Genomic DNA, 24,766 nt, shown 5'->3' with positions numbered 1-24,766 from the left:
AATTTGACCTTGGGCGGCCACGTACTAAACGTTTAGTTCGTTGCAACTGTTCGGATTCTTTTGGCGGCGCACTAGTCGACTCTTCTTCTTCCTCTTCTTCCTCGTCCTCGTCGTCCTCATCGTGCGGTCGATGTTGTCGTCTCTTAGTCTTCTTTGCCTGTCTCTTTTCCATCTTTTGGAAGGTTTGCATCAAGGCCTGAATCTTCTTTTCTTCGCGAGACAGAGTCTTCTTGGCTGTCAATGCCTTCTTATCTGGTTCGACAAGAGATGTATGAGATGCTGAGCGTTTAATAGTTTCTTCCATAGGTGCAGTATGGTGTGACTTGATATCAGTGGAAAAGAGATCTTCTATAGATTTATCATCGCAAACTTGAACTGCAGTTTGGCCCTTCTTATTTTGTATGTTCTTATCGGCATTCATTTCCAAAAGGTATCGAACAATTTTGCTATGACCGTTTTCGCTGGCTTCGTGTAAAGGCGTTGATCCATCGTATCCCATGGGGTTGATATCAGCTCCATGCTCGCAAAGTGCTTTCACAATGTCCAAGTATCCGTTCAGAGATGCTTCGTGCAATGGTGTCCAAGAAGCATTATCTTTTGCATTGACATCAGAGCCGCTCTTCATCAGAGTAAGCGCCTCGTCAAAATGGCCAGCTATGCAAGCTCGGTGAAGACTAGTACGTCCTGCTTTGTCGCGAGTAGCCAATCGGTCTATTTGCTTCTGCTTCTTGTTAAGAATATCAAGACAATCTTCATCTTCGCATACATCAATGGGCCGTTGACCATCAGAGTTTTGAATGTTGATATTAGCACCATGGTCGACCAGAATTTGAACGCATTCACTGCACCCGTTGGAACAGGCATCATGCAGTGGAGTGTCGTTACCGAATCCTTGAGCATTCACCTCGGCACCACATGAAAGGAGGTATTGAGCTACTTCAGCTTGGCCTTTCAGTGCTGCTTCGTGCAATGGTGTCCACCCAGCATTATCACGCCAGTTGACATACGCTCCCTTTTGGATCAGTTCTTTCACTCGTTCTAGATTGCCGGTTCCCGTGCAGGAAAATAGTCGAGTTCGTCCAGCTTTATCAGTGCGATTAGGGTCCGTCGCACCGCTCTTGTTCTTTGAGGCAGTCGAATCAGAGGTTGTTTGTCGTTCACGACGCCGGCTAGAGATCGAATCATCTGTATCAGAGTTATCACCTAATTTAGATCTAATGACACTAGGGTCTTCTTTACGTGGTCGACCAGGCCGTCGCTTCTGACTATTGGATGGTCGAGTTGAAGTAGTATTACTGTCTGATCCTATTTCAGCATTTCTTTGACCGTTAAGCTCTATAGATTTGTCATTTGATGATTTTTGCGCAGCCGACATGACAGCGTCAGAATTCTCAGATGCATCAGAATCGTCACTGGATGCATAGAGGTGCTTGAACTTTGGCTGGCGGCGAGGAGCATTCTGATTTTTGTTTTTATGCTTTTTCCCATCGTCTTTATCTTGACTGTTACGAGTAAACAAGGAAAAATCGATTGGTCCGCTATCGCTGCCACCATCTTGGCTATGACCGTCATTCGAAGTTGTTGAACTACGATGAGCATAGTCTTCTTCTTCATCATCATCAGTGTCATCTGGCAGCCTTGATTGTCTGGCGAAAATCTTTTCATGTCGTAAACGATTCCTAGAGGGTCCATGTTCGGAAATCTGACCTGATATCTTCTCTTTCTGATGAAAGGCGTGTGTCGATTTATCTCTACTTTGCATTCCCATGTTGTTGAGAGCTATGTCATGTCCAGATTCAAGTCGTTTATGAAACACTTTGGGAATTAATTCCTTGGGTCGATGTTCATGAAGGTACTTTGAGTTATTTATATCTTCGATTTGTTGTGGATATATTTGTGGTGGGTAAGAAGTCGTATTGTCGATGGGAAGATCACCTTTCTGCAAAACTGGTACCATGGACAACTTGTTGACTGATAGTTTCTGAAAATGATACTTCAAATTCTTATCCTAGCTTGAAGTATAACTAATGCTGATATAGTATATAAGAACGACCTAGAGAATCTGGGTTAGTAATGAAATGGGCGTTCCGAATTAATCGAGCCATCGGCAAGGATGACCAAGCTAAAAGCTTTTGCTCGACATACCAATAGATATCTTGTTAGTCTCTTACTATTGACTATACAATAAAGGTTGTAAATGTATAAAAAGTGGGTCGAAAGGGTTTGTAAATGTGAGTGATTCCCACAAGAATTGCGCTGCGAGAGTAACTTTTGTGTTCGACTATGAAAGAAGGTAAGACCTAATAGTTATGACAACAGAAGGAAATATAAGCCAAATATATTTTTGGTAATCCACTAAAGTAACAAAAGTTGAGGCAACCTACCAAACTTTCAGTCGATGATGTGAAGGATTCACCGTTAAAAAAGCTTTTTTTACAGATTTCTCGGCTTTTCCAACTTCAGGAAATTGGGCTAGGAGGGTGAGTGCCAAGTTGTTTACGTCATCACTCAGAATTTGTCGATTGGATCGCTGCGAGCTTTCAGAATGGCAATGTTTATCTTAAAAATTTGAAGGGCGACTTCTACTTGACTTGCCTACTTGGTGATACTTGTTAGTGTTCATAGTGGAGAGATAAAAAAAAAAAAGGTAGCTTGTTATGCGTTATATTGGGTCTGAATCTACACTGCTTGTAAGTACAGTGGATGAAGAAACCTCGTCTACCAGTCATATAAGTTTTCCTTTCAATGATACTTAAATTACAATCGGGCAACCCGTCTTCGTCAAAATTACTAAAAACTTGGAGACAAAATACTCTACCTGTAATTCTAACCCAACTTTACGCTTTTCGTTTTCGCCAATTGGAATCTTTTCGAAACAGAAGCTCAGAACGCTGCGGTATTTATTCCTGACTAAACATTTATTTTTTAAGAGGGGCCGTAAACTTCCAAGCATCCCTTCTCCCGTCAGTAAATTTCACACTACTTATTAACTGTTGTTGATTTATCTCTTTGTATAACTAAATAAGCATACGTTATTATCAGATTTCTATGTTAGAGATCACGGAAGTGGACGAATAGTTTACGGCGGTTCTCTTTAACTGGATCGGCTAGGTCGATCCCGTGACCACTCACGTTTCTGCCAGCACTAACCCTATCCCTTTCCCCTAGCCCAAAACAATAGTTGATTATTATCATGAAATCAAAACTCATAGCAGTAGCAGTGAATCACATACAGTATTCCATCCACAACCCAATATAAAGCAAATAGTAACTCACAAAGAGCCTTCACGTCTTCCAGGGACACAGTATATATCATGATCTCATGAACCATATAAAAGTTTTGTTATTATCTCTTTTTGCAAGGAGACCTTCCAAACAATCTCCTGATATAACTAAACAAGCAAATAAATAAGCATTTCATTTTTGTCGTAGGTGTGGCCTGAGCTGAGGTTTTCCTACAGCAGCTTACCATGTTTCAAAAGTTTTCATTTTCATCAACTTCTCGTGCACCGCATCAGACAAAATTTTGTGGTTAACACTAAGCCTATTTCTTTTCTCTTGTCTTTTTCTTTAAAATACAAGACGATTACGACTCTTGGTACTGAGACTACAGTGTGAACAAAGGCGCGCAGATAAGAAAGATCTCCAACCGTTTCCGCGAGAACGCCAATACAAGTTGTCACAATTGTTAAACCCACGTGGAGTTAACTTTGAGTGGGGGTTTCATGACTGAGTGGACACAAAAATGGACCCATACCTTTCCAGCATAACCCGGATATCTACGCAAAAAGCATGTATTTCCGCGGAATGGCCAATGCTTTCCTTCCTTCCTCCCCCACCTCACCTGACGCTGTCCTCCACAGGACCGCGTGGGTTGGGTGCGGTTTAGGAAACTTTTGGGCCACAAAAGCTCGCGTGGCCAACATCTTTCCGAGATGTAAGGCAGCACGAAAACCACGTTTCTTGCCACGCGGCAAAGTTTCAAACTCTTTCATCTCATTCAACTAACCACAGGTTTCCTATCTTCATTTAGAAATCATGGATGCATCACTGTTTCACACTGGGAAAATCCAAAGAAGTGGATCCGCTCAAGAAAATCATTTTCCTCCCCGTGTTTTTCCATACCATCATCTCATTCCATCACGAAAACTCTGAGACTCATTTCCCCAGTCCATTACGACAAGAGATTTGCTGAAATTATGGGGGATCTGCAATGATGCGGTTTGCAAACTTGTGCAATGACCCAGGCCACTTGACGTTACACGCCGACTTTGGCTTTTCCATGCGGACACGTTGGCCATGTGGCCGTTTCCTTTTGAGCAAGATATGGAGAAAAAGACCTCAATTGTATTGTACAAATATAGAAAAGTGGGTATACAGAAGTAAAAAAAGTAGGATATCTGCAGTAATTCACGGAATCTTGCAAAGTAACAACTACACGTGGCAAAAGCCATCGTCGCGTGGTTGAGAAAGTAAAAAAATATGGGGTACAGGGAATACAAGGTTTCTTATATGTCGACAATCCGCTTCACTCGATTGCATTCTGGTAGATGTTCACCACGGTATTTGATGAGGTAAGTATCGTTTTCTCGTAAAGTGACGGTTTTGTTCACTGGACAGCCCTGAAAAAATTAAAATTAGTTACTCTGTCATTTCGTCTGTGTTCGCCGGAAGACCTAGAAACTTTACCTTGTTACTATTAGAACACTTGTAATACGTGCTTTTTTGTCCAGTTTTTTTGTGAAGTGTATTCCCGTTATTCTTCCACATGTACTCATCATTATATGGATCTCGAGTTTCGACGATAGTGGTTACTGCCTGCATTTCCCGTCTCTTTCGTCGCTTCTTTTCCATATGACCATGTCCATTCGACATGTTGGTATCATCATCCATAATAAAATCCAAGTCTGGTGAGCGTGGGCTGTTGGAGGATTGTCGTGGACTAAGAAAAACCAAAATAAATAAAAAAAGTTAGTTGGGTGTTTGTGGCATTGTTTGTGCAATCCCGACTTGGCGGGGGAACATGGTGTACAATGGGTAAACCACCACGCGGATGGTACCCTTGGGCAAAAACGTGCCAAGTGTATCACAAAGTAACAGTAGTACGCACCTGTTCTCATGGGATGACCTGTGTCGAACGTAATGATCTTCCTCCGACGCATTCATGGTTCCCATGCGCCTGTCTGGACTTGTTGATTGAAGCGCTTCAAAGGCACTGTGTCGTCGTGGGCTAGATGGCTGAGCCAGAACACCAGATATGAATCCTTGAGATCGTGAAGTACTCATGGCAAGCGTTCGGTGACTTTTCGAGTAAGAATCGCTATGATAGCTGGTTGTTTGCGATGGTTCGTCTGGGACATCGCGGCGATTGATGTGTATTGGCGCAAGTACTTCACCGGTCTTTGGCGACTGTTTTTCAAAAACGGTGGATTCTTGCTGCTTGCGTTGAAGGTAGAAATCAATTTCCTTGCCTCGTAGCTTAGCTTCTTCCGCTCTTCGTCTGTCTTCCTCGACTTTACTGTTAAGAATCAACTGTAATAGCTCGGGCTGTGTTCTGAACTGATGTATAACGTCCTGTAAATCAAAGCCGGCTACTGTTGCAGTAGCATTCGTGGGCATTGAGAAGGAGTATGCGCTTTGTGGAATAGCTGCACTCTGATATCCTGCTGTGTGTACTGGCATCAGTTCTTGACTTGGTGTGTGAATAAAAGGTCCTTCGTTCGAAGAGATATAAAATTGATCAAAGTAGCTATTTGGATTGGTCGATATGACACCTGGAGATGTTTGTGGAGTTAAAGTTGACTTTTGATTCAAGTGGTCGTACTCAGTAGGGCTATCAGGCATGTCCCAGAGGAAAGGGAAGCGTTTGCGAATAATTTACAGATACCCAAGGTATGTGTTAGAGCGAAGGCGTGTCAAATATGGACTTTTCTGGGGAAAAGGCAGAAAAGGGTGGGAGGTATGTTAAGAAGAGAAAAGGAAGAGTAAAATGATGGCAAGAGGTAATTTATTTATTTTTTGGAAACTGATAAAGTGGCCCATTATATAAGCCTACCGCGGGACAGTGCGGGGAAAAAGTACTGGGAAGGGATAAAGTCGAAAGCAGCGGAATATCCTGGATCACACAGGGAAACCGCATTCTGTAACGGTTATTCCAAAAACGGCGAAGGCTTCATGGGGGGAGGTCGGTTCTGCGGGGATGGGATCTGGTAACTTTTTGTAAGTCGCCGGTCAATCTTTAAACACCTTTTTTTTTCTGGGAAATCCTCTTGCTTTCTGGGGGTCGATGACAGAACCAAACATTTACTCAATCCTACCATTGCCAATTCCACTGTTATACGCTCTTACAACTGTACACATCAAACGCAACCCATGCTTTAGACGATGCTAAGCTGATACAAGTCTATTGCTTCAAGCATATACTTGTGGTAAATGGGCTTTTAAAACTCCCTTCGGCCTACTTCTCGTCACCGCGGTTTGCCTTGGCCTCACTTTGCCCCGCCTCTAACCCGCCCATTCAGGCGGAATTGCCTTTTTGGTGATCGATAGGGAAATTCCCTAGGCAGCACACAGGCACGCCACTGTTCCACTGGAATTGCAACCCCCAAAGTAATTCGAAAATGCTTCGATGCTCTATAAAGAGGTGATGAGTCAAAATGCACAAAAACAATAAAAGATATTGGCAATAGGTTATATAACCCAAGTGTCGGAATGGTTACATAATGTAGACGCTCTTCTTTACATAAGCAAACACTTCCCCCACTTATTTTACACCGTCACTCCAGCACCTCAGAATACGAAAAGACGCTGATGGTAATTGAGTACAAGTATCAAAAACTACACGCACTACAATCATTCCAGTGCTGCATACGATGATAATTAGATACTTTTCAAAACCTGGTACGCACGGATCGTTTTCTCGGTGTTTTAAACCAAAAATCTGATAGTCAATTCCAGAAGTTGCAGATGGCGCTCCGCAAATATATCCGCTGCGGATTGATAAAGAAATTTATGGGCTTGGGTGATGTTACCGTCAACGTTGCCAAATGTAGACTGCTTCAAGGAAATAGCTGCCCAGAATCTAACATTGCGAAATGGTTAATTCTTCACATTTGTAAATCTCCATGGCCTGACAAACTTACTTTCATTGAGTTTGAAACATGTTCCAGGCTCCACACTCGGTAATCCTAATCTGAATTTTCCAAGTGCGGGGGTAGCTAATCGCAGTTATTGTCAACTTTGAAAGAGAGCACTACCATATTGCACTTTGGGAGGGGGGGAGGAAGCTCTTATGCCATTATCTCGATTTATTCAGCAGCTTACCGTTCTTTGGTACTCGATTATGTCCTTAAGAACGAGCTGGTCTTACATACATTATTAATAAGCAGGCTGGTAACCCAAGGTCGATGACATGTAGTTTCAAGCAGTATTTGCGTTCACGACTTGCAAGTTGACACGGATGGATGAAATGAAGCATCTATCAGTTCGAAACACATCAATTCTATTTTGCTTACGAATACTCGTCTAAGAAAAGGTCCGCCTAGGTACATTTTCTTTCATTGCCAGATGTCACGCAGTATCTTCTATTTCAGCTCAGTCATAGTAAACGTTGCGATGGATCCATTCAGATGGTTGGGTCGGTAAAACTGATAATAGATCAGCAGAACAATCTGGTATTGGCTTAGAGGGGGTATTACCGCTATCGATCAAAGTCCTGATGGTATGTCTGTTTGCCCATGACCTAGATAAAACGAAGCATGTCTTGAAATTTGAGACCTCCTTCAAGAACAAAGATGACATTGTGTTCAATATTGACATACTGAGAGTCCGGTCATCAAATCTAGGGTGATAGATGACATGAAACTGAGATCATTCCTCATAAGCTAGCTGACAAATCATAGCATACAACATTGCTGATGAAGTTGTCTTGCCCGTGATTTCCTGCTCTGGATTTCCTGGAACTTGTATAATTAACAAAACGATGGAGCTGGCCCAGTTTCGATGGTTGTTATTCCTAAAATAGTTCATCCGCTGCTGAACTGTTCTCCGCCACGAGACATTCTCTTTTACTCCGGATCACCGTACTGTCTTCTGATATTGTATGCTGATGTCCGATCGATATGAAAGCCTTATCTCATTACTTCAATATCAAGCATAAACATGCTTCTATTTAAGATCATTCTATAATATCATTCTAGGTTATAGAATCATTATCTGGTGTGTGGGGCGTATATGCAATGGTAACGAGGACACTTGTGGGCAGTTCCCGTATAAGAGTATACTGGAGAAGACCACGAAATGTATCAATGATGACTCATGACAAGAGCTTAACTTGAGAAAATAATTGGCATGCTTATACCTTCAAGATGGTCATAAGTCGTCCAAAAGAAATATATAGATCAAGCAACGATACACATGAAATGATCCAGTTCAAAACATCATTGAAACGCCTACCACTACCGCTATGGCTTCTGTTGTCATCGTCTTTGCTAGTACTAAGCACCTAACATCTTCAATGCAAAACGCCAAGAGAATATCTCATGAAGCTGGTACGCTCTAGCATTCAGTATATTCTACATTGTCATGCAAATCAGGAATTTCATTGGTTTATGCTGACAAATAAAAAGACGTGGCGGGCAATGTTTGGTATGAATAGCTGAGTTGAATCTAGAATGAATCGATTTCCCGCTTGGTTTGTATCCGGTGAGCGTACCGATTGTAGCTACAGAAAATTGGGTATATGCGTTACAAAACCAAGATAAGCGACAAACATAAGCAATAAAATAGAGCTTCAGTCAAAAATTACAAGAATATGAGAGAGGCGTGAAACGTATTTGTCCATTCTTGACTGACAATATCGGTGAGGGCGATGTGTAATGGCATGATATGTTCGCTGACCTTCATAATACTGAACTGCCGTATCAATGGTTATGGTCTTAGTAAAGATTTCAATTAAAAGTTGTAAATTAAAATATGAGATAGGAGTGAGAAAAAAGAAATAGGACTGCTGTAGATTTTGCAGCAGTGGCAGGACATGGCCGTGGTCTTACAACAACTACAGCCTTTCGTTCAAATATTTAGGTCTTCTAGCAATTAGTCCGCATAAATAATGGCACACAAATATAACTTGTAGTAGACTTAATTCAAGGTCAAGTAAGTAAGTATATGTTTGATGAAATACAGGCAGCTTCCTTTGCGCATGAGTTATATTTGTAAGGTATCTTTATAGTTTTTATTATAGATATAAAATAATTTCAAACTTTAAAAGTAAGGGAGCTATGGCCCAATGGACAAGGCGCTTGACTACGAATCAAGAGATTCCAGGTTCGACCCCTGGTAGCTTCATTTTTGCTGAGCACAGCAAGCTAGTAATTTTTTTTTTTCTTTTAACTATGAGCAGAATAATGTCGTCGTTTTTGAAAATTCTACGACTTATTGTATTATCATGCAGACGAGTGAACTTCTCGTGAGATTCCAAGTTCATATGATAAAACCAAAACTTTTTAATTTACAGATTAGCTATTTCGCTTAACAAAAAGTACATAATATACTAAGGGTAGGGAGTATTCTATATCGAAATTTCTAGTCCTCATCCGACGATGTCAAGAAAGTTATCAGTTCGTTCAAGGTCACTGCGCAAATCCAACCATTAATGTTTGTTCAAAAACGCCCTCAACAGCGACTATAGACGTACCTTTGTCTGAATGGGTATTTGCTGCTTCGTGGATCATGGCTTCTGCTTCGGACAGAGGTGGATGCTCTCCAGTAGCTTCCATTACCTTCTGCAGCTGCTGTGCATTGATGGAGCCGGTATGATCGCTATCGATCAGCTCAAAGACGCGCTTGATTTCGTCCATAGGATTCATTTCTAAAAGCACTCGCGTCACTTTCAGCAAAATACATGATTAGGCTATAGTCTGCTGGAGGGGTTGATATGGCCAATAGCTTACTGAATCGCTCAAAGTCAGGCCACGTCAAGCTTGATCCGTAATCGCTCTCTAGCCTTGATACCATGTACGAAGGAGCATATGGGGCAATCGTTTGTACTGCCTCCTGTTGACGGATTCAGTGATTGGCAGTTGTGAGTGCGGTGAATTCAATAACAAACCTTGACTTGCGCAGATGTCAGATTCCCGCTTTGATTTCCAGCAAAGGCATCAAAAATCTCTTTGAACATTTGCTTCTCTTCTATAGAGACTTGGCTTGCTCTGATGGTAGCATGTGGTGCACAGTATGAATTCATTCAGAAAAATGAAAATTTTTGGGAATATCAGTTGGAATTGCAGTTTTATTAAGAAATAAAGAACCAGACAGCAATGATTACTTATGTTGATGTTTAGCTAGTGTCACTTTCACGACCTTCGACTCGTAGACCTGGTCTGATTGGAACACATTCAGTCAGCTTATGGCAACCCCATACCTTAAGGTGCTCCAAAGCATTGCAGCTCTTGACCAGCTTGTCCATGACAATATCGTCCAAGGCACGCACAAATCCACAATCAAAGAACCGAAGGGCCAAGCACGGAGATGCGCCATCACCTTCACCTGCGATGGCCTCCAGAGCTCTACTTGAAACCTCGTCCAAGCTATTGATGCTAAACGCTGATAATGTTTTACGAGAATGTCGCAGGACACTTTCAATTGCTTCGTCGTTCAGTTTGGTACACCTTGTTAAATTGAGATCAATCAAGCCGAGGTTTGACTTTTGTTCAACCCAGCCATCGAATACTGCCTTGATTCCATCAGATGTGAACCCGTCACACTCGCTTAGGTTCAAGGTCGTCAACTTGCTACAAGTGGGTAGAATAGCTTCAGTCAACACCTCATCAGTGAGACGCACACAGCATTGTAGGGTGAGCTCTCGTAAATTCGCGCCGACGGCCTTGATGAGTTCACACATGGAAGAAGTTGAAATAGTTTGGCTAGGCGATGGCCAGCTAATCTCAAGAGTTTGCAAATGTTTCAGTTTTCCAATAACGGGTAACCATTCATCTTGAAGTGGAACGATTCTGGATAGACGAAGCTGTTTCAGGTTAGGGCAGTTTTCAACCAGGACCTTGAGGCAATCCAAGTCGAAGCGTGGCGTTTCACACAGGGCGAAGGATTCCAAACGAGGACCAACGGACGTGATGAAGTTCTTCCAAGCTGTATTAGTAACAAGGAAGGGGCCATCCAATTCGATGGATTTGAGATGTTGTAGGTGAGTAGCATAGGTCGAGATAGTACCATCCGTCATGCGACCGCAATAAATTAGTTTCAAGCGTTCGAGACGATGACAGAATTGTGCAATGTTGATAAAACCATCATCAGTCATGTCTGCACAAGATAAGAATAACCTTAGTTTTGAAGCGAAATTTGGCAAAATAAAAGTTAACCTTTTACTTACTTGTGCAATCATACATCGATAGCTCTGTTTCCATAGGGTTTAAGAAAAGTCTTGCAGTTTCGTTGGAAAGTTTACGGTTTTTCGAGATGATTTTGCATATTTTGTCCATATTGATAGTGCCAATATCGCCTAGAGCTTCCACATCTTCGATGTATTTTGCTATTAACTAAATGGGATAGAAAGGGAATACTTTAGCATGTAGAGTTTATCGCGATGTATCCAATATGACAATGAATAACTCACTCTGATGGAAATATCTTGAAGAGAAGCAACTTCAAAGTAACCATTGCTACCGATCTTTTTGACAACTCCATTACGAGCAATGCGTCTTCTTTTCTTAGGTTCAGGTTTCTTTGTTTCTCCTTTTTCGCAGGATGGACATAATAGTGGAGCAGAAGAAGATGATTCCTCCATACCAGGGAGGACCAGCTTGGAAAAACGGCATTTGCACTGAGAACAGAACTCCACTCGGGTTCTGCCAGCTCGAGCCTTGAACCCCGCTCGTGGTGTCGAGGACGAGGCTAAAGGTAAGAAATCTTCATCACTATCGATATAGTCATCCTCATCATCCTCATCGTCTTTTCTCTTCTTCCTTTTAGTGCCTTTTGCAGCCTTGACTGCTTTTGCAGCTTTGGTGGCTCTCGATCGGGAAGACCGAGTGGCACTTGCGGTAGTTTGCTGCGCAACAGTCGGGGTATATAGTATATTCACAGTTGTATCTTCTGTAGTCTGTTGTACTGTTGTCGTTGTAGTTTCGGTATTGGATGCGTCGTCCGTGGTTGCTGCATTTTCGTCAGGTTCATCATCATTTGCTGCGCCATTAGCGTTTCTTGGTCTGTCAAAGCGGCGATTGCGGACGGAGATCCCATGTTCCTGAGACATGAAGATAAGTAAAAGGCTATGGGATAGTGGGATTGAAACGAGATACTTACTCGAAGGAAGCTTGTAAGGGCAGAAGTGGGACCTCTTACTCTGTTAGCATTGGCGTTTCTGCGTTGTTCATCAGCCATAAGGATAATTCCGGCAGAAAAAAAAACGACGCCTTGACGCAAGGCAAGGGGTCAGTCAAAAATTTGACGCTCTAGGCAGTCACGATGTGATGAGACACATTACCAATGGCCTTGCATCACGACTTTTTCATCCATATGTGACAGGAGGAAAGATACATTGAGCCGGTGATAACGACAACGTAATTAGGCAATCATCTCATAGATAAGTGTGTAGCATATTTAATACAGAGAACAATCTTGGCTTGGCATGTATTTTTTCAATGTCTTTAAGTAAACTGCGATAAAAGATGTAGGAAACAAAACAATAGACAAACGAAGATGAAAAAATGAATGTATAGAAGAATGTCAATTTGAGATATGAAGAAAAAAAGGAGATATGCACAATCGTCTCAAGAAGCAACGCTGTTATGTAAGACAAAGGTAAACGTTATAAAGGGAAAATGACTATAAGGTCTGCATGCTGATACGCAGCCATTAAGAAAAAAAAAAAGTGGTTAAAAGGTTGGAAAAACGTAATAATGAAGAGAAAGTTTGGGTGCAAGTTGAATAAATGTAAGAGGGTTTAAAGCCTCTCTTTTTTGTTTTGGTTGCTACGTTTTCTTTTTTTTTTGAGGTTTTTGGGTTTTTTTTTTCTCTGCCATCAATCCATCAGGCTAATTTTTTTTTTTTTTAAATTTTTGTGTCAATGTTCGTCGGTATCAGGAAGCAGATTTACTCTTAAGCAAAATTATTGGCAGCAAGGAGCTTGATCACAGGTGGTGTACGGTCCCCTTCAACCATGATAACAACTTTGATTTTGTCGAGTGCCTTGATGGTCTGTGTACATTTCTGATCATCATAGACGCTCTCTGTTGAAAGTACAACGGACATTCGTTTCCTGTGTCCATTAATGCTGGTTCGACGGTCCGATAAGTTTACTCCAAGTTTATGTACAGTGTCAGCCAAATCGGGGTCCACATCGTTATAGTTAAGATCAACAAGAGATGTATTATCGTCATCATCGGAAGAGCATTCTCTTTGACGGACAGCGGCGTGTCCTTCGGTACGAACACCTTTCTTCCACGCCAGGGTCAGGGTTCCTCCCTCACTATCCAATTTGTGGGCTTCGATGGGGAGATTATCCAGATGAATACGGCGTTCTAGTGCATATTCAGGCAGCACAACGTCAAATGCATGATCGAAGACGGCCACAACCAGAGCTTCGTGAGTGACCGCTGATGTACCCTGTCGCTTCATGACACCTTGCAGATATCGTGACAGGAAAAGTTGACCACTTTGATATTTGGCCCAGCGTGCAGCTTCTTGTTTCACGTTGCAATGCTGTGAAAGGGTTTGAATAGTATCGCGATCGATATAGAAACGTTTTTCACCAGCTAGAGTAGCTTCCATTTGACGATGAATGATGATGTCGGCATATCGATGTGATGGTTTTGTAAAGTGTGTATACAATGGTGTATTGAGAGAAAAGTGAGCATACTTGATAATGTCGAAAACACCAGTGCAGAAATATTTTGGTGGCTGCAGTGTCTTGAGCACCAATGCAGTAAGACCGTGTCGAATTTCAAGATCTTCAATCTCATCGAGGGATGATTGCAGTGCACCAGGTGATTCATCGTTCAAAGGATAACCTAACGATTCAGCATACTCGTAAAGTTCATCCATCTTTCTCTGGTGAGGACCACCTTGGCGACGAAGTAAAGCTTGTTCAGGGAAATTGCTTGAAATCTTTTGTGCCACCAGAATGTTGGCCATTACTTCAAATTCATTGACCAATTCTACCATGGGATGTGGTTCAGTGATATCGATAGATGCAGGAAGATTGTCTTTCAAATTGATATTGAGGTGTTCCTTTTCCGCTGTAAAGATGCCTTTCGTGGAGCGAGATTCCCGCACAAGTTGTGCGATTTTATGCAAGAGTTGAATATCTTGTTCCAACGCAAGTAACTCTTCTTCGGACGTTTCGTCTGTCTGAGACAGGTGGGACCCTTGAACGACCTGTTGAATATCATCAAGGCTCAAGTTAGCAGCCGCGTTGATGACACTCTTTCCAATCCATGTTCCCAACACTTTGCCGGCGGAATTCATAGTCCAGACAACAGAGAAAGCCAATCTAAATTCGATGTATGTCAATGCGTTGTATTAAGTAACATCATGTGTGTATGTCAACGACAATCTCTTACCTGTCCTTTCCAGCTACAAGGTTGGTGACTTGGCTTGTCAATTCTGCGGGAAGCATTGGCACGGTTTTATTTACAACCTCAACCACAGTGGCTCTGGCTCTGGCTTCCTTATCCAATGGTGAGTGTGGCTTGATAAAGTGAGCAACATCAGCCGTATGAAGACCGATTTCATAGGTGTCATCTCCAACTTTGATGATAGATAGAGCACGATCCAAGATATCAGCTGGTGAAAGATAAATTGTTAAATTGGGTTACTACTTAAGACCTCCCCCCCGTTGCGATTTACACTTCGTGTAACAATGTTCATACCTTGCTTCTGCTCTTCAACGGTGAAGGCGCGAACATCCTTGAATTCTCTTCTGTCCTCAAGATCGGAGTCTTCTGGTGTCCAAGGCAATTCCGGAAGACAGTTCATCACAGCTTCACTGAAATCTGAATCCGTAACATTGTTGTCTGCCAGTAATGCTTGGGTCTGAACAGTAATGTCGCTAACAAGACCAATTTCCCGTTCGAGTACACCGAAGGGATGCAAAGACGTGATTGGCCATCGCTTGATGGACCCCTGATTTCAAATAAAGGGTATTTATATCTCGTCTGCTCATCATAATAAAAGTCGCCATGAGATAACTTACCACAAAGAGTTTTTGTTGATAGCCTTCGCTGTCGGTAACAAAATTTTCGGGAACTTGTTCAATAGGAATGGCAATGAGAGGAACACGCTTGTCACTAGGCTTAAACCATACGATTCTAGGAGTTTCCTTGTGTTCAAATTGACCATCCCCGCTCATTCTACGAGCTTCCTCTGCGGCCTTCTCTTCTTGTGCACGCTTGTTATTGGGTCTCATCAGAGTGAGAATGCTAACGAGGAGGGTCAATTTTTATAATGCCGATGCAACGACGCAAAGCAACTCAGCTCAAATCTCACTTACCCTGAGAATACTTGATTCTGCGCGCGCTCGAGAATAGCTACGACGATACCACAGTACTTGGGCTTGACTTTATCAATATCTTCATCACCGCCGAAGACAATCTCATTGTCGTCTTCTTCATCAGGCTTTCGAACTCGTGGTTGACCACCATTACGAATTAGCTTGGCTTCTTCTTTTTCTTTTTTCTCTCGTAAGACGCGGTCAACATCCACTAACTTGATAGCCACAACATCGCCATCCAAAGCACGATTTCGATCGCGTGAGCCACAAATATACACATCGGCATCCAAATCGTCCGTTGTAACATATGCATCGGAACGGTTGCGCTTGTTCACTCTCAAACTGCCACGGACGAGTTGTCTAGACTTGAGTAGAGGGGTCAAAGCTGAAAAAGGCAGATGCGCAGTGAACAACGGGCGTCGTTGATGCGGGTTAGCATCATCACGAGTAAAGTTGACTTTTGTAGGCGTAAACGGCACTAAATGGAATGAGTTTCTATTTGCGGGATTCCGTGAAGATGGAACAATAGGTGAAGCGCCTGTGAAAAGAAGATAAAAACAATAATGATTGGATCAGATGACGCCAAAACAATGCTGCAACCGTTTCACATCACTGTTAATTTAAAGTTAACTTACTGGATCGCCAATCATCAAAGTTTCGTGAACGTCTTTTGTTCGAATCTTGACCGAGATCGAGAGGCTTGTTGAAGTTGATGCGGCGCGACGTGCCGTGACGATTGGGGTCTTCTCCCATTTCATTCAAAGTAGGCATATGCAACGACATACGCTTATTACTCATTGAACTTCGATTGTTGGTGTATGAGGTACTCGTTTCAGGCATATCCGAAAATCTCCGTGGGTCATACTTTACAGCATTTGGTTCAGACAAACGGCGACTGTGTCTTTGATCAGAAAATTCATTTTCATGTACATTGAATTGACCACCGCCAGGCTGAGCGTAGACTTGGCGGGAGCGTCGTTGACTTTTTGTGTCGTCTGCCGTATTTTCGCGTTGCCTTTCTGGTTTCTGATATGTACCCATCAATTTTGCCTCGGCTTCAGCAAGAGCGTCAGCTCGTGACATAAAGTCATCCTCGTCATCATCATTGGCCGATAAACGAGAAAAGTCAGACATGCTCAAATGTTTACTGTGGATAGCACTATTTCGTCGGTTGTCAGCAATGTTGCGCAATGTTTGGGCGTTGACAGTATCGTGCTGAGATAGCCGATTTTGCCTAGGATAGGCGGGAACCGAGGACATAGATTGCTGTTTTCGGTGACTCAAGACGGTTCTTTGCATGGGTTCGTCCGGAGGCATTTGCTTAAGCGTGTTGATCATGTCTCGCAATGAGCTCATGGCGGATTGAGGCTCCGATCCATCGGCCGAACCAATGGATTCCTGCTGAGCAAAACTCCGCGTAGACCGTCTGCCTCCAAGCGGTTGTTGACTATACCGCCTGTCGACATTGCCTCCTTCTTCCTCCAAAGTATGAAGTGTTCCATTGCTAGCTCGTGGGCTTCCATCAAAGGGAGGAGCAATAACAGCTGAGCGGCTGCGTTGGTGACCCCGTTCGCTTCGCGGTTGTGACGACTGTCCGGTACTATCAATGTTCATATGACTGAAAGCAGAGAACACAAGCGCTGATCGGCGTTTCTCCGCGTTGGAGGTACTAGTAGGTCGTGACGGTAGCTGTTAATTGTTTTCAAGTATATTGATTAGTGATATGTGAAAATCAGTGGGTGAATTTCTTTGCATAATGTGAGAATTTCTCAATTTGCAAGGGTCATTGGCTCCATTAAGCCCAAAAAAAAAATCAGACTAAGTAAACGCCTACCTTAACGTCCGCAGGAGGGTCGAATAGACCTCTTGTTGATTCTGGAGCAGTTTGCCCGTTAAGATCGTCCATGAGGAAAGGGAAGTGGAAGAGAGAAAGAGAATGAGTGAATGGAAGGGGAAAGAAAGGAGGATGAGCGTCACTCGGGGGTGATTTGGCCACTTAACCCAGTCATTTTTTTCTTGTGACGACCCATTCTGCGTGTTCATGAAAGGAGATGCAGACCACACAACCAACTAGACGTGTGGTAGCGAGACGGCCAGCACCTCGCGTATGTGTTGACTTCACCCGATGACCTCTTTTCCATTTTTCTTTTCAACTAAATTCGTAATGCCCTTCCCAACCTTATTAGTCCACCGAAGATGCTCGCGCAGTAGAGCTAGCACAGCTGCAGCGAAGATTCCGGGCTTCTTACATGATATTAGAGAAAAATGACAAGGCTATGTCTGTTAAAATAGAGATTACGCCTAGCGACCCGGATTTCCCGTATGAGCTGGAAGCTCTCAGTCTCCATATTCATATACCAGCTGAATATCCGGCAGTACGATGTTCTATCCAAGTGACCAACCCTGAAATATCCAGGGGGTTTGCAAGGTATCTCGGAACAACTTAAACAAGCTCGACCATGTCAGGCAATGTCAAATGAAAGGAAGTGTCTAATCAACCTCATTGTAGAAATCTAGAAAAGGGATTTGAGCAACATCAAGCGGCTCAGTCAAACCACCGAACACTTGTTCAAGAAATGGCATGGTTGGATAACAACATGGAAACATTGTTACAAGAGCCACCCGCTCCAACTATACGGTTCGTTTCTAACACTGTTTCCAAAGAACCGCCAGCAACAATGGCGCCTCCTCCGCCTGCTGCTGTAGAAAAGACTTCACCTCCCGCCAAGCATTATGCATTGGAGGAAATCCAAGATGCGAAAGTTAAACGAGAGGCTGAAATCAGAAAATTAAAAGCCCAATTCCGAAATGAATTGAGCGACATATCTAGGGATTCCATGACTACCGTTCTGCTGATCAAGCTACCCTTAGACGCCAATTGCCTTTTCAAGGAGGAGTTAGGAGGAACTATCAATATCGAAATGGAAATACCGGCTCATTATCCAATGAACCCTTGCCGAATCAAAATCGTGAATGCCGTTAATCTTGCTACTTGGAGAGCACAGTAAGTCGTCGTTCATTGATGTCTCATCCCATTTATTTGTTCTGTGAACACGGTTATACAGAACATCTTGTTTATTTCTAAAATCCCTAAACGACTCGCCTCCTTGCTTACCCTTACTTGCCTAAACTTGCAGGAGTGTTGAACAAGGTTTCGCTAACCGCAGTTTTGTGTCTCCTGCTACCCTGTTTCAACAATTGAACTGGCTAAACACAAACTTGAATACGCTATTAGATGTCCCAGCGCCTTCTAATCCATCAGTCATCAAGACACAAGTGCCAACAGCGCATACCTCTCCTCCAACTACTCACCATGTCCAGTCGTCGGGAGTCCAACACAGCCTTGATGAAAGCTTACGGAAAGATAAGAAAATTTACGTCGAGAGGCCATTGGACCCCGTACCAAAGGCTGAAACGCCACCCCTTAAGATCAATGGCGATGATCACGGTAGCGACGAGGCATCTCAGCAGGAATCCGACGACGATGAGATCTCTATAAAAATGGCATCGACCAGTGTTTCGGCCACGCCACAGCAAGTGCGATCGGGAACAGAAATACGTTTTCCTGATATACGACTAGAAAACGTCGCCTTATTGCGATGCGCGCGGATGTTTCTTATGGTCAAGTGCAATCGATGTCATAACACTGTGGAGGTTGAAAACATCGTTCCGGATCAAGCTGCCGTAGACTCGGCAAGCAATGGGTCTGAGAAACATCAACGTTGGCTACCGTGCCCAACGTGTTCTTCTCTGATAGGCGCTCTTTTCAAGGGGAACTACTTGCACAATAACTCCATTACATTGGGCTTGCTACAGCTGGCATCTTGTACGCCATTCGACTTATTGCCCTCCACTTACATTGCGACATGTACCAATTGTATGGAGCCGCACATACCCATCAAATTGACCGTGCATGATCAGCCAAAATCCACGGTATGCCGAAATTGCCACTCGAAAATGAGTATCGGTATACCCAACAGCCAATTTGTGAGAATAGGGTCTGGGACAGGATCGAAAGAACTCCGTGCAGACCCTGCAGTTTTACAATTGAAAAAAAAGAAGCAACCAATGCAAGAACTTGGGCTTGTGGTGGGCCAACCGTTGCCTCACCAAGGTGCATGTGAGCATTACCGTAAGTCAAGGCGGTGGTTCCGGTTCTCGTGCTGCAATCGAATTCACCCGTGCGATCGATGTCATGATGAGAAAGAGGATCATAAAGCAGAGGTGGGTCTAATCACTAGATATATAACGTTTTGTTAAAGCATGCCTCTAACATGACTATATGAAAGCTTGCCAAAATGCATGTATGTGGGTACTGTTCTCGCGAATTCACATCATCCAAGTCAATATGTGCTTGTGGCCAAGAACCAGGAAAATATCATGCAGGTACCTTCTGGGAAGGTGGAGAAGGAACTCGTAACAAGAAAATAATGAGCAGAAAGGTGAGAGATTATTTACCGAGGAGGATGTCGCGCGAAAAAAACTGGATGACTCAGTTCTAACCCCGACCTGTCAACAGGATAAACATAAATACTCTGGTTCACCATTTAAAACTGCTTCTAAGAAGCAGCAACGTGTTGGTGAAGCTGGAAAAATGGCCACAAAGAACAAAAGCAAGCAAGAAGCGGATAAAAGTACATGATAAGGTTTCTCATCTAGTTATCCAAGTCGACTGGGAAAATATTCAGGTCGGATATGCATGTGAGATCAATGGAAAGTGGAACCGAGCATAATCAACGTCTGTTAATATGTCATCAAAGAAAACGGTCATGGTGTATTAGATTAATCAGCAATGGAATCCGAAGGCTTATGTTTAAAACCACTCCAAATAGACAGGCTGGCGTCGCGAAAATGTCAGTCCCATTAGAGCACATCAAATGCCTCGGAGCAATAAAATATGAACTTCTGCCATTCTGTGTTTCAATTTTAGAAGTCATAGTGACATATCCACACAATGAAATGCGAAGCACCAAATGCTAAGCGATGGCATCAAAATGGCATCATTGTCTAAAGTATAAATAAGAGTCAACAGTAGGTTCCAACATGTCAAAATTTATAACTGCCAACGATACAAAATGGACCGTCCAGTGTAAGTCAACCTTCCGCCGTTCACAACTTTTCTTACAATACCTAAATCTGTCATGCCAGATCAAAATCCGACACCGAAGCACCCAGAGTAGGGATTGCTGACCCTAAGCTAGATATCCGCAATACCAAATCCGACAGCAAAGATGCTCGTATTGCCAACGAGAAAGAGCGTGAGAAGGGACTAGGTGACGAGGTACGAGGAGGATCCGACCTTGGCCAGAACTTAGCTCCAGATGCGATCACTCAAAGCATGGGTATGCGCGCTGAACTTGGCTCAAAGAAACAAAAGTAAATTATGTTGGATCTCACTTTTCAAACGATATGTTGTGCTGTAAATCTGTAGCAATGCAATTGACGCAAGACATGAAATTTTAGTCAACACAAACGCAAATAAAGGAAAACGAAAATGTCATGCCACATTTGGCTTGTCCGCAACAGAACGAATTAAATGCATTATCCATATTTATTAAATTAACGGAAGTTATGGTCATGATGCCTCAAGTGTTAATAAATAGTACGTTTTCCCGAGTTTACAACATCAAGGCAAAGACGGAGGCAACGGCGGTGGCCATAACGGTGGAGAAGACAAGAGTCAACGAAGCAGCAGCTCCGGAAGCGGTGGTGCTGCTGCTGGGGGCGCTGCTGCCATAGGTGGGTTGAGCAAAGGCAGTGGTGCTAGTGAAGTTGGTGGCAGCATCAGCACGAGCATCGTTCTCGTTGGAAGTGCAGTTATCGGCGCTGCTATAACGGATGGTCTCATTAGCAGCGACATTGCGCAACCAACGGCGAGTGAAGTTGCCGGAAGGAGCGGCGGGGTTGACGGCGTTGATAATATCCTCCAAAACGGCATCAGCCATACTGATAGCTGATTCGAGCCAGTCTTGACCACCAGCAGAAGTAGAGATGCCATCTTCACGGTAAAGAGCCTTGTTGGCAAGGAACTTGTACTTGCTTTGGTCGGCAGAAGAGATGTTGTAGTTGGTAAGAACATCACTCAAGCTGGTAGCGTAGTAGGTTTCATCAATCAAGACGTCGACGTTGCTAATGGCTTGTTGGAAAGCGGTGACATTGCTGTAAGATCCGAAGCCCAAAGCAGTACCACCGGCATCCTTGGTGAGTTCAACCTTGTAGGTAGCGTTGCTGACACCCCAGCTGGCGGTGTTGTTGTTGTACTGAGAAGGAGCTTGGTAGTTGGCCCAGGCAACAACGGGCTTAGGGTTGTATCCACTGGCAGCTTGCTTGAGACGGTTGTAGTTGTTGTTGATTTGAGCAGTAAGAGTGTTGGCATCCTGTTCCTTGTTGAAGAAAGCAGCAAAGAATTCAAGCCATTCAGCACGGTTCAAGGTACCGGGATCTTGGGAAGCATAGACAGCAATGGACTTGTTGTTGGTGGAGTCAGCAGCATAAGCACCCAATTCGATATCAACACCAGAAAGCTGTTGATCGGCAAGAGTAGCATTGGTACTGGAAAGACTAACGATGCTACCAGTAGCAACCTGCTTCTGGAAGCAAGGGGAAGACACAAAAATGTCATCGCCAACAGCAGTGACGGTGTTGGCAACGCCGAGCATCTACCATATAATCATCATTTTAGTTCTAGACTCGCTAGTATTCTACCTTGAGTCTCCCAACGCTACTTACCTCCAGATAAGGAATAACGGAAACATCAAGCACACCGACTCTAGAGACAGGCACCTGCACAAGCTTAGTTCCATTGGTGAGACCAGTAGGAGGAGTAGTTCCGCATTGATAGAGAGCGTAGGTCTCATTGGCAATTCCATAAGGGTCAATGCTGGTCAACAGCTTGTAGCTGTTGTGGTACTCAATCTTGAAAAGAGTGGCGTCGTCAGCCTGGACCTTGACGGGGAAGTAGTCGGTAGCATTGTTAAAGCCAGTGACACAGCTAGTGGGGTTGATGCTGGACTGCTGAGCTGAAGCCAACATGGGGCTAGCCAAGACTACGACACAAATGAAGGCCTTGTAGAACTTGGAGTAAACGGAAGGGCCAAAGAAATTTACAGGCATGGTTTGACGAGGTTGCTTTTCAGGAGCGTCCTGCTCGATTGAAGGGATATGAGAACCCATTATTTTTACAGATTTAAATAGTGACGTTATTTGCACAGAAATACAGGTGATTTACAGTCAATGAAACACAAGATGTAACAGACTTGATGGAGTGTTATTATAACAAAGAGTAGCTTCGAGGGCGGGAAATTCCAAAGTATTTATATTACAGAAATTTTTTTTTTCTCTCATCAGAAACATCCACAGTCGCACCAGAGCTGATCCCGATTTCGTGGTTACACTAGGAATTTGTCTGTGTGAGCTCTCTTTAATGCCAGTCGTCAGCTGTGCACCACGGCAATTTTTGTGCGATGCTCTTTTTTACCACCAAGTAGACCGAACCGACTGTAAGATTAGCCGTAAATTAGCAGAGCGAGCATAATAGCGCAACCATGTTTTTGCACCGAAAAGCTTATAATATAATTTTTTCCTTTTTTTTTTGAAAGGCAGATTGTTCCATCTCCTCCAAAGCAACCCCAGCTACATGTGAGACGCACAAGAGATTTTATTTGGTGATTGTGAATAATTGATTATCAGCGCCTGCCTCGCGATATACTTCGTGAATAGCTTCTGCTTCTAGAATCGTAGCTTCGGCTGCGACTTCTGGAATCATAACTACGACTACGACTTCGACTATACGAACGAGATCGACTACGAGAGTAGCTTGGGCTGCGGCTTCTAGAGTAAGAAAAGCGACGACCACGTCGGGGTGGCGGCGACCTGGATCGAGAACGCGAGTATCGTCGTCCTCTATAGTTATCGGCTGGGCGGCCGCGATATCTTTCGGGTTGGGCAGGTCCTCGTCTAAATGGCGGTGGTGAAAACCTTCCTGATGCTACCAAAAAAAAAAAAAGGACGCGATGAGATTAGCCAACACATACTACGAAGTGAACGTGAAAGACATTGGCCATTGAATACATACGTCTACGACGTGCCGGTGGAGGTGTTGGAGATCGACGACGCGGAGGCTCACCAAATACGCAAACTAGGATTTTTCCATCCAATTGGCCATTATCCATGTGGGCAATTGCTTTCTCCGCATCTGAACGATTAGCATATTCGATATATGACACGCCTCGGTTACTTTGTACTATAGATTAGAATAAGGAAAGAAACATTGAGTAAGTTTCATGTCGGCTATCCGTGAGACGGACATTATTGAGTGGTGTAGAACAATAGACCGCTTACATTTACTGTTGAAAGGAAAATCCGTGGACACAATCTCTCCGTATTGCGCAAAGATCTCTTTGACATGATCCAAGGTGACATTTCGTGTCAGATTGGTTACTGAGATCCAGTTGTTGCTGTGAGTGGATCTTCCACGAGAACGCGAGCGTGATCGGCTGACAGAATGTGACGGGCTGCGAGATCGGCTTACTGAGCGAGAGCGTCGCGAACGTTCGTCTAATCGAGCAGACCTAGGTGCAATGGTAATCAGATTAGCAGAGCTTTTTGAGGTTGATTCTTGTGAATTACTGCTTACATTCTATGAAATCGGAGATACACTGCGGTCGACTTTGACAAGTTTACAGCGTTCATGTTGACCCGTACCAGAAACCGTCACCAATTTTCTGCCTCATTCTGATTGGCTGGCGTAATAGTTGCAACCAGGACCAGTTAATGCAAGTACAGTCTACACATAACACTGATCTTTAAGCCTAACGAGATATGCTTTAATAAATGAATGATACGACAAGTAGCATCAATTTCATCTACAGTCAATTTTATAAGGTGGTATGAAGAAGGGGTGGGTGGTATAGAGTGAGTTCGTCGATGTTTGAATTGTAGTCTAGTCTAACAAGTCGATGAGAGCTTGAATAAGGAGCGAGCCAGTCATGACAGATATCAAAAGAAGGGCACTAAGCTGCGTAAAAGGGAGAGCGCATATACTCCATAAAACAATAGCGTTCAGTATGCGGCAGAGAATAATGATTTTACCGTAGATGTCTTTCGATGGATTTGGTCAATGTTATGCTAAGCGGTAAGGAGCCGTTAATAGTTATGAAATGCTTACCGTGAACCTTCGTATTGAGCAGCTTAATCAAAGAGTTGATCGTCATGATCAATCCACCGGTAATCAAAAATGTCTTATAGATGAACGTTTGTTCT

The 24,766-nt window shown here is 43.4% G+C and overlaps 8 protein-coding genes and 1 non-coding gene across 9 annotated transcripts; 2 read left to right on the top strand and 7 right to left on the bottom strand.

Moving 5' to 3' along the window:
- Positions 1 to 364: 364 nt before the first annotated feature.
- On the bottom strand, positions 365 to 685 carry K450DRAFT_161355 (uncharacterized protein; the record flags this gene model as incomplete). Its single annotated transcript, XM_051584017.1, has 1 exon — positions 365 to 685. A coding segment is annotated over one exon (321 nt), but the record flags the coding sequence as incomplete, so codon positions are not given.
- A 3,803-nt stretch (positions 686 to 4,488) lies between these two features.
- K450DRAFT_255693 (uncharacterized protein) lies at positions 4,489 to 5,991 on the bottom strand. The gene is made up of 3 exons (XM_051591382.1): positions 5,111 to 5,991; positions 4,690 to 4,942; positions 4,489 to 4,622 (listed from the first exon to the last, which is right to left on the bottom strand). Exons 1-3 carry the CDS (start codon positions 5,842 to 5,844, stop codon positions 4,509 to 4,511), a joined length of 1,101 nt encoding a protein of 366 aa, XP_051441695.1. The 5' UTR covers positions 5,845 to 5,991; the 3' UTR covers positions 4,489 to 4,508.
- A 3,281-nt stretch (positions 5,992 to 9,272) lies between these two features.
- K450DRAFT_t95 lies at positions 9,273 to 9,345 on the top strand. Its single transcript has one exon. It is a non-coding gene; the product is annotated as a tRNA-Arg (tRNA).
- On the bottom strand, positions 9,299 to 10,251 carry K450DRAFT_283238 (uncharacterized protein). The gene is made up of 4 exons (XM_051593471.1): positions 10,109 to 10,251; positions 9,951 to 10,053; positions 9,695 to 9,886; positions 9,299 to 9,632 (listed from the first exon to the last, which is right to left on the bottom strand). Exons 1-4 carry the CDS (start codon positions 10,241 to 10,243, stop codon positions 9,583 to 9,585), a joined length of 480 nt encoding a protein of 159 aa, XP_051441694.1. The 5' UTR covers positions 10,244 to 10,251; the 3' UTR covers positions 9,299 to 9,582.
- Position 10,252: 1 nt separating this feature from the next.
- Positions 10,253 to 12,585, bottom strand: K450DRAFT_118957 (uncharacterized protein). The gene is made up of 3 exons (XM_051583941.1): positions 11,630 to 12,585; positions 11,387 to 11,552; positions 10,253 to 11,316 (listed from the first exon to the last, which is right to left on the bottom strand). The coding sequence occupies exons 1-3, from the start codon at positions 12,266 to 12,268 to the stop codon at positions 10,337 to 10,339; spliced, it is 1,785 nt and encodes a 594-aa protein (XP_051441693.1). The 5' UTR covers positions 12,269 to 12,585; the 3' UTR covers positions 10,253 to 10,336.
- A 528-nt stretch (positions 12,586 to 13,113) lies between these two features.
- Positions 13,114 to 17,411, bottom strand: K450DRAFT_274485 (uncharacterized protein; the record flags this gene model as incomplete). Its single annotated transcript, XM_051593122.1, has 7 exons — positions 13,114 to 14,506; positions 14,577 to 14,799; positions 14,886 to 15,138; positions 15,209 to 15,434; positions 15,506 to 16,043; positions 16,141 to 17,194; positions 17,340 to 17,411. 7 exons carry the CDS (start codon positions 17,409 to 17,411, stop codon positions 13,114 to 13,116), a joined length of 3,759 nt encoding a protein of 1,252 aa, XP_051441692.1.
- Positions 17,340 to 20,203, top strand: K450DRAFT_255676 (uncharacterized protein). Its single transcript, XM_051591381.1, has 6 exons — positions 17,340 to 17,610; positions 17,692 to 17,933; positions 18,015 to 18,509; positions 18,643 to 19,729; positions 19,795 to 19,947; positions 20,025 to 20,203. Exons 1-6 carry the CDS (start codon positions 17,557 to 17,559, stop codon positions 20,145 to 20,147), a joined length of 2,154 nt encoding a protein of 717 aa, XP_051441691.1. The 5' UTR covers positions 17,340 to 17,556; the 3' UTR covers positions 20,148 to 20,203.
- K450DRAFT_255672 (uncharacterized protein) lies at positions 20,204 to 20,783 on the bottom strand. The gene has a single exon (XM_051591380.1). It carries the CDS (start codon positions 20,440 to 20,442, stop codon positions 20,260 to 20,262), a length of 183 nt encoding a protein of 60 aa, XP_051441690.1. The 5' UTR covers positions 20,443 to 20,783; the 3' UTR covers positions 20,204 to 20,259.
- Positions 20,784 to 23,348: 2,565 nt separating this feature from the next.
- On the bottom strand, positions 23,349 to 24,174 carry K450DRAFT_118858 (uncharacterized protein). The gene is made up of 3 exons (XM_051583940.1): positions 24,141 to 24,174; positions 23,846 to 24,075; positions 23,349 to 23,747 (listed from the first exon to the last, which is right to left on the bottom strand). Coding segments are annotated over exons 1-3 (456 nt in total). The 5' UTR covers positions 24,143 to 24,174; the 3' UTR covers positions 23,349 to 23,523.
- Positions 24,175 to 24,766: the final 592 nt, after the last annotated feature.

This window comes from Umbelopsis ramanniana, assembly GCF_025399195.1.
Source record: "Umbelopsis ramanniana AG unplaced genomic scaffold K450scaffold_60, whole genome shotgun sequence".
In the NCBI taxonomy this organism is placed as follows: domain Eukaryota; kingdom Fungi; phylum Mucoromycota; class Umbelopsidomycetes; order Umbelopsidales; family Umbelopsidaceae; genus Umbelopsis; species Umbelopsis ramanniana.
Note: the sequence above shows the minus strand (reverse complement) of the source record. Positions and strands in the feature narration are given on the sequence as shown.